This window comes from Pyxicephalus adspersus, chromosome 2, assembly GCF_032062135.1.
Source record: "Pyxicephalus adspersus chromosome 2, UCB_Pads_2.0, whole genome shotgun sequence".
NCBI classification, from domain to species: Eukaryota; Metazoa; Chordata; class Amphibia; order Anura; family Pyxicephalidae; genus Pyxicephalus; species Pyxicephalus adspersus.
In genome coordinates this window covers 82,773,279-82,781,381 of record NC_092859.1, presented here as the reverse complement: position 1 = coordinate 82,781,381, position 8,103 = coordinate 82,773,279, and the positions used below count along the sequence as shown (strand labels likewise).

The following is an 8,103-nucleotide window of genomic DNA, read 5'->3' as shown; positions in this document are numbered from 1 at the left end:
TTTGATGAATGCCGATCGGCGCCGCCTTCGTGGGCGGGCACAAGTGCCGCACGCTGGATCTCAGGGGAAATCAAATCAATTTTTTTTTTCTTGTTTTCCCTTGTGCGGAAAACCTGGTGCGTCTTATAGTCCGGAGCGTCTTATAGTCCGGAGCGTCCTATGGTCCGAAAAATACGGTATATTTATATATATAAATACGGTATATATATATATATATATTTTTTTTTTTATATTACATATCTATAAAATAAACATATTTATTATAAAAGGGGTTTATTATATCTTTCCAATGAGCACAAAAAAACATACCTGCTGATCTTGTCAACAATACAATGAAACAAACAAGCAGGTAATTACTAGTTTAGCGTATAATGTTTTGGATTGGATAGTTTGAAAGTCTGAAGTACATCAGCTAGCACAAATGGCACTTGTAGACAGAAGATACCTGCTACAAGAAGACTTTATATACTTACCTTACCATCAATTTATTTCTTAAAAAGCTATATTTACGTAAGCTTAAGTGATGGCATTCACATCCTTCCGAAGTAGATTTAACCAGCTGTCTACGTAGCTAAATTGTGCAAATATAGGATTTTATTTTAATTCAATAAGCATGGGATTGTTCTACATCCTATGTTGTTTATATAATTAAAATGTTTGATCTCTAAGATATTGTAACTTACTTCTGTAGCAACATCTGCAGCTGATGCATTTGTTATGATCTGGAACTTCAAGCCTCAGTCACGTGCCTTCAGGTTTATAGGACACAAGGAAGCCGTCCTAAGTGTGCAGTTTTCTCCTTTGGGAAACTTGGTTGCGTCAGCTGCTAAAGACAGGACAGTGAGACTATGGACCCCTAATATGTGAGTATTGTTAAAATAGATAATATAGATTTTTGTGTTAAAAAATAAAATAAAAACCCCAACATTCATATTTAATTTATTATGCATTTTTGCTTTTTCAGTTTTTTATTACCTTTTTTCAATTCTTCTCTATATTACTTGAGCTCTGTCTCCTGGCAAAATTGATACCTTTTTGGCTGTGGTCTTTACTACAGTCTTTCAAATGAACCAATTTGCTGAGTTATTTGCTGACCAATTGCAAAGGCCTTTCACATCTTCTTATTTTGTCCACATATCTTCCAGTGGTTGAAGGACAGCTTGCACTTGTAGGAACTGGTATCCCATGACTATAATCTAAAGATTCCCTGAACCCTTTATTTTAGAAGCTTTTTTAAAATCTGTTCACTGATTTCAGACCAAAATAAAACATCTGCCCCATCTTGGATCTAATAACTGTGAAAGTCTTCAGTTTTTTCAGATTCAGAAAAAATGTGTACATGAATCCATCGTATTTGTAATTTCCTCCCCTCAACAAGCAGTTCTTTGTGTCTTCCGTGGACATGAAGAATGATTATCTGTGACCTGTGATGTGCCCATCTTTCCAGCAAATTAACAATTTCTGTGGTTTGCTGTGGGACCTTTGTGTCATGGAACTTTTTCCAATTTTTTCTGTACCTCTGTTATTCACCAAGGTGCTGGCTCCATTATTGACCTTGCTGCAATATAGTGGTATGCACATTGTGGTGTTGTGGCTTTAGAGTCGTATTCTTGACTATCTAGTCATCAGAAATGTACCAACGTTACACCCCAAATGTAACTATAATGAAATAATATGTTAAAATGTCCTGTTTCACTGATAAGTTATAATCTCCTTCTCCTTTTACATGTTTCTACCCAGGGCATTGTGTTTTTCAATGACAAAGGCTAAGCTATACATAGTAATTTACCAGGTTGTGACTCCAAATTGTAGCCTGATTCATACTTTCTTTTCTGAACTGTACAACACAACCTCCTGCTCCTGTGGGAAAAAGTGAACTGGGTCTGTAGACAGACTAATTAGTCAGCCACTAAGAACCTGGATCCTGAGTCGGGGAAGTCCTTTCTTTCTTTCCTGTCAGTAGATCAGATTCTCTCCTGGACAGAACTTCACATTGCAGCCTTGTCAGCCAGGTACATTTCGGGCATAGAAAATTGGCAGTCAGATTTCTAGCAGAGCATGGGTACTGACGGTTTCCTACTCCTGCAGGTGTTTAATGATCTGTGTTTCAGGTAGAAAATGTCAGATGTAAGCCCCTAAGTTTCACATCAAACTAGATTTGTTTGTTCGCAGATACCGGAATGCTCTTTTTAAAGCAGGCAGCTCTGTGGAACCAATACACCTAGATCTATGCTTTTCGTCCACTGTAATGTCTTCCTTGTCTGCTTTGCTATTACTATTATTATTACACTGTATTTATATAGCGCCAACATAATTCGCAGCACTTTACAAGGTCCATAGTCGGGTCAGTACCTGTTCCCTAAAGGGGCTCACAATCTAATGTCCAACACAGTCTTATGTCATAGTCACAGTCTTAAGTTCAATTTTTGGGGGAAGCCTATAAACCTAACTGCATGTTTTTGGAATGTGGAAGGAAAACTGGAGTTTTTGGGGAGAGTGCCCAGAGAAAACCCACCTGCAAACTTCATACAGATAGTGTCCTGGCCGAGGTTTAAACCTGGGACCCAGCGCTGCAAAGGCCAGAGTGCTAACCACTAAGCCCCATAACAATTTGCTATGGAGTTTCACTTGATGGCTCTGGGGTTGCTGATATCACATCTATGATGGTGGCACCCAGCAGTACCCTTTGCCTAAACATTTTAAATTTGCATATATTTTAAGGTAAAAATTGTTAAAATAAATGGTCTGGTGACTGTATCTCTTCAAAAATGAGGCAAATGAGGCAGAACTTGATGATGATGAAACACATTAAATGCTTTATATTACCTTCTTCCTTTTTATTTCTTGTTTTACGGATTTGTGCTACTGATGTGTTTTAGTTTGAACAATCGGCAGTCCAATGCCACCTGAGGTATTTAGAGTTCTTTGTCTTGTGGGCTGGTACAAAGACATACACTTTACCAGTGTTATAAAAAGTGCATTTTCAAACAGCATTCATGCTTTCCAACTGCTAATTGTAATGGCTTGCTTTACATTGGGAAGCTAGTTTTGGGAACACAGTGTTCTTAAAGTTGTTCTGGGAATCCTTCCAAAAATGACATTTAGATTTACTTACCATTTTCTAGATGTCCTATAGAGAGAGTTGAATGCTTTGCTGTAAAGGCTGTCTGAACTCCACTATGGCTTGTGATAACCCTCAAATTATAACAAATCTTTTTTTTTTATTTTATTCTTTTATAGGAGAGTTTAATTTTATTGGTTATTCTTCTTGAAACACCTGCTACTTTTCTTGTATTTAGCAAAGATGAATCAACCATATTAAAAGCACATACAACCTCTGTACGAAGTTACTTACAATTTCATAGATGCCCCATTGAGTGAGTTGAATGCTTTGCTGTAGATCAAAATTTAGAAAATGTATATACTCCACTATGGCTTGCGATACCCTCAAATTATAACAAATCATTTTCTTTATTTTATTTAGCAAAGGTGAATCAACTATATTAAAAGCCCATACAGCCTCTGTACGAAGTGTTGACTTCTCAAGTGATGGTCAACTCATTATCACGGCATCTGATGATAAGTCAGTCAAAGCGTGGAATGTACATCACCAGCGTTTCCTCTTTTCACTTAGCCAGCATACAAACTGGGTGAGATGTGCCAAGTACGTATTGTAAAATGTTTTTATGTTTTGGCCTGATTGCATTGATTGAAAACATTTCAACTCTGGCAGATACTTTTTTACATTTAGAAATACAGGAGACTAATGGAGTCTTGTATTGTGTTAACTGTCAATAAATGCACAGTAATTTAATAACAAAATTACTAATGATGTGTTTTGAGACCTATTAGGTCTCTTTCTTACAGTTTTATACAATTGTGAAAATGGTTCTAAATCCATATATTTTTTCTTAGAGGTGCATTGAAATAACATCTAAAACATGGATTGACTTCAGACTCACTTGTTTTTTCTTGCTGCTTGCTCTATATCAGCGGTCACCAACTCTTTGTGGTCTGCGACTCTGGCCGGTGCGCCCCCGAGCAGGGTCAGGAGAAGGATCGCAGGCTCAGGGAAATGGCTGGACACAACCCGCCCACTCCCCCATCCCAGGCTCAGACCTGAGATGGGGGAGTGGGCGGGTTCTGGCATCATGATATCACTATGGGGGAAGTTTCATCCCCTTTGAGTGACACCTGGCACCCCTCACATGCCCGCTACGGAGCCAGTAAATTTTATGGCCCGAGGGTCCGAAAAGATTGGCAACCACTGCTCTATATTAAAGTTTTGTATTTGCCCTTCCTACCCTGTTCTGTGTCTATGCTTTCTCACAGATTCTCTTCTTTTTCAAGTGCTTAAACAAAATGCCTTATGTCTTTATTCAACAACCTTCTCTAATCTTACTGAATTTACAGATTTTCCCCAGATGGAAGACTAATCACCACATGCAGTGATGACAAGACTGTACGAATCTGGGACACAACAAACCGAGTTTGCATTAACACTTTTATGGATTATAAAGGGTAACAATTTTCATCCACTTGATTCTTTATTTGACCGTACATAAGATTGGGTCTTTTGTTAGTTTCTACAGTCGCCACATTGAGCTTTGCTCATAAAATAATTATTTTGTCCTGATAGTAATTTGTGTTGTAGTTGTGTACTGCAGCACAATTCAGAGGCACTAATGATCAAGCAAGCCTTAGAATAAAAACTGATTAGAACCCCAGTTGTCCTCCAACTTAAAAAAGGTTAGACTTTCTTGCTTAATTTTGCAGTTTTGGAATTTTAATAAAAATTACATTACTTCAATTCAATAGTTTCTAAAACAAAAGTAAGCCATGGCCCTCAGTATTCATATTGTGGTGCTAGTTTATTTAAAAAAAGGAATATATGTAATAGTCCATATACCTCCAAGCATTTCATTAGCATTCTATTTCCGGATTGCTAGACTGCTTTTCATATTGTTGAATTTGCAGCTTCGTTTTCCTATCTATGAAGCAAAAATGTCTTTGATTTTTAGACATTCCAATTATGTGAACTTCAACCCATCAGGAACTTGTGTAGCATCTGCTGGTGCTGATAGTACAGTGAAAGTATGGGACATTCGAATGAGCAAATTGCTGCAACATTATCAAGGTAAAAAATTGGAACAACAAATTTTTAAAGTATGTCAGATTAAATAGAATCTTATACAGTAAAATGTTATGAAGAGTCATTTGTTTTCTGCTTTTTGGAGTAAATATAGCACAATATAATATCCTAACTATGTCAAAATAAATACAAATTATAGAAAAAAAAAATCATTCCTGGCACTGTGCATAGGAATTCAGACTGATTTACAGTAGGCAAAACTGTCCTCCTGCATTGATCAGTACTCCGATGAAGTTACTTATGCAGTGTTTGAAATGCTGAATAGAACAAAAAGAGTGCCATGCACTTGGAATTACCTTGCATTACCATGCAGTAAAAATTACCTTTACCTTAAATAATTACTTAAAGCCACCATAAAAATCCTTTTTTTTTTTTTTTTTTTAAACACAGGAGTTCTGAAAAAATAAAGAATAAAAATCATAAGTGTTTTAATAAAGCTCCCCAAAACTGGAGAAGATAGACTGTCATGGGTGAACCTGGGGATCTAGCTCACCTTGAATAGATTTCTTTAAAAGTATTTACTATTGACTGGCTCTAAATGCTTTAAATCCTGGACCAGACCCATTCTAGGTTTGCTGGATCACCCAGGTTCAGCTATGATATTATTTTTTCCAGTCTTGGAGGGTCCTAAATTAATGGGGTCTTAAATAAATTGGAGTAAATAGTTGCATAAAAGTTCATTTCTAGTGACAAATAATTGTTACATCTGGATGGCCCAAACATAGAATTTACCACTGTATCTTGTGCACTTCTCAGTACATAGGTTTACCTTTAATACCTTTACCTCAGTTCACACAGAAAAAGTTCCTGTTGAGATTATATATATTATAACCTACATTCACATCCCCCCCCTAACTAAATTAGAGCATTAGACCCCCATTAAAGCAATATTAGTCTTAAAACCCACCTTTAGTCTAGGTATATATTTTAAAACATTAAATGTGGCCTTGAAAAATAGTAACACTACCTAGCTTTAATCTCATGGTAAAGTATAAAGAAATCCCTCTCTGGTGATCAAGACTGAATAGGAGCACAGAGCCTCCTGGGATACGTACATCATGGACCCGGGGAGGCTTCTAGCTGCTCCTGTGCATGCCTGAAATTGGGGCATTTTCTACGTTGAGAGGAAAGAGATGCCAGTCTCACGCTTGCGCAGTGAGATCAGCACCCCTTTTTCCTCTTTACAGTATGCTGCTTAGGTGCGAGATTGGGTGATGTAAAGAAAGCAGGTGTTCTAAAGAAAAAATCTACCCATGAAATCAATCTACCAGGGTGCGTGTACAAAGGAAAGTTTCACAGCTGTTTGTGTATGAATGCTGCATGTCATGTACGGCAGCCTTACATCTCTCCCAGTACAAACCTCCTGATCTCCTAAACAGTACGTTGTACTGACCTGAAATTTTTAGGGTACAAGGGGGACCCTCATAGCTAGCAGTTTCCCAAATTTCATCTCCCCACCTTTAACAACTTTAAAATCATATCAAATGGGTCATATTATAAAAACGGGGGTCATATTTATAAAAACTAGTGAAAGTTGAATCAATCAGGGTTGCTGTTTTAAAAGTGTGTCTAGAAGCCTGAAATTAAACATACAAGTTATGGACCCCCGGGGCGGCTTACATAGCAAGGAGGGGTGAACCCCAAATTTATACCTATCTGTCACAAAACTAGAAATGTCATACTACAGTACCCCGTCCCCTTCCCTACTTTGTACCCCAATTTCTCTGGAACGGTGAGATGTATAAAACCAAAAATGTAGGTGCAAGTTTGGGACACCTGTGAATAACTCCCCCCCCCCCCCCCCTAAAATGTCTGATCGTTAGGCCATCGTCCGAACATAAAGAACTCTGCCCATCAAAAAAATCTATCCTGTTTCACATTGCTGCAGGCATCTAGCATCTGAACCCAAATTTCTCGGGTTCAGGTGCTGGATGCGAGGGAGTACAGGTGAACAAAATTAAAGGTGCATGTGGGGGATACCAGTGGCTAACACCCCCTTAAATTTCATCACTAACGCATTGTCAGAACATAACGGTACATTTTTTTTGATAGGCAGAGTTCTTTATGTTCTGACGATGACCTAATAATTAAATTTTAGGGGGTGCTGGCCTCAGGTACCCCCCACTTGCACCTCTACTTTTGTTCACCTGTACCCCCCCATTGGTGAAAAATTGGGGTTCAAGTGCTGGAAGCCTCCACCAATGCACTCCACGCAGAGACAAAGGATGGTGCGGGACCTGATCGATGACTTTTCCAGCAGAATTGACGGATCTGCCGCATTAAAGGGAAGTGAATTTTTTTTTTTTTTAGTTTCACCCTGAGTGCTTGAGCAGGAGTCTATTGGAAAGATCTTACAAATGGGGGGCGGGGTAAAAATTGCATTAACATATTTCCGTTCATGTTTTAGTTCACAGTGCCGGTGTCAACTGTTTGTCCTTTCACCCGTCTGGCAACTACTTGCTTTCTGCATCTAATGATGGCACTGTGAAGGTGCTAGATCTTCTGGAAGGAAGACTCCTATATACACTACATGGGCACCAGGTATTTGTCATGTTAGGATGAAAGTCATCTCAGAGCAAAGCTGGGTTAGCAGGGGCAAATGTTTGTATATGTAATTGATGCATCTGTTTAATAGGCAGCTCATAGTATATATAGGTGGTCAATTGGGTAAATGCCTCACATTACTAGCCAATAGAAAGAATGGCCTCCTTATGGCCAAAAAAGTTCATTGATGTCATATAAACTAACCTCAACCCTAGGGTTCCCTGAAACCCTGATAGAGAAACATTGGATTATGGGATGGTGTGGGAGAGTTTATTACCTTCTGGCCTAGAGAACACCTCCTCATCCCTATACCATAGTTGGGCAGGAATCTTTTGTCCAATGTGTGATACCCCAGTGGAGCAGATGCACGTTGTTGGCTCACTAGATTTCTGGAAGTGCCTGCAAAT

The 8,103-nt window shown here is 38.5% G+C and overlaps 1 protein-coding gene across 1 annotated transcript in view; it reads left to right on the top strand.

The window, feature by feature from the left end:
* The window catches only part of POC1B (POC1 centriolar protein B), a 38,447-nt gene that overhangs the window by 3,438 nt on the left and 26,906 nt on the right, over nt 1-8,103 (top strand). The window contains exons 3-7 of the mRNA XM_072401231.1: nt 692-863; nt 3,485-3,664; nt 4,414-4,521; nt 5,022-5,137; nt 7,560-7,693. Of these exons, the coding sequence (XP_072257332.1) occupies nt 692-863; nt 3,485-3,664; nt 4,414-4,521; nt 5,022-5,137; nt 7,560-7,693 (710 nt within the window). The remainder of the gene's footprint in view (nt 1-691; nt 864-3,484; nt 3,665-4,413; nt 4,522-5,021; nt 5,138-7,559; nt 7,694-8,103) is intronic.